The sequence below is a fragment of the Phaethon lepturus genome, unplaced genomic scaffold, assembly GCF_000687285.1.
Source record: "Phaethon lepturus isolate BGI_N335 unplaced genomic scaffold, ASM68728v1 scaffold25748, whole genome shotgun sequence".
Taxonomy (NCBI): Eukaryota; Metazoa; Chordata; class Aves; order Phaethontiformes; family Phaethontidae; genus Phaethon; species Phaethon lepturus.
The window spans coordinates 2617-3072 of NW_010560120.1; the positions used below are offsets into that span (position 1 = coordinate 2617).

Sequence of the window (456 nt, forward strand, 5' to 3'; positions counted from 1 at the left end):
TGGCATTAATGCCCCCTCTGCCGGGCACACAAACCGGGGGGATGTGGGTCCTGGGTCTCCACCATGCAGCTGAGCGCTCAGGTGCCTCCAGCAAGGGCCAGGACTTCTGGCCTTGGGCACAAGTGGACTTGGCACAAGGCCATCATTGCCCCTGCCCCATCCTGCTTCTCTCCTCCATTCCCTCTACGTGGAGCCTTCCTCCCCCTCTTCTCCCTCACCCACGACCTCCAAGGCGGAGGAGATCCACCTTATGCATGGCTCCTTTTGCAGGTACCGCTCCGTCATGGACATGGTGAAATCGTGGCACCAGGAGAAGCAGCACTACTCCTTCCCCCAGCCCCGCGAGTGCAACCCCCGCTGCCCCTCCAAATGCAGCGGCTCCGTCTGCAGCCACTACACGCAGGTGAGCACTGCAGCCCCCCAGCCCCTGCAGCCCCCCGGGACCCCGCCGCCAAC

The 456-nt window shown here is 64.3% G+C and overlaps 1 protein-coding gene across 1 annotated transcript in view; it reads left to right on the forward strand.

Moving 5' to 3' along the window:
- The window catches only part of LOC104625838 (peptidase inhibitor R3HDML-like), a 5195-nt gene that overhangs the window by 1969 nt on the left and 2770 nt on the right, over window positions 1-456 (forward strand). The window contains 1 exon segment of the mRNA XM_010293583.1: window positions 271-403. Within this exon segment, the coding sequence (XP_010291885.1) occupies window positions 271-403 (133 nt within the window).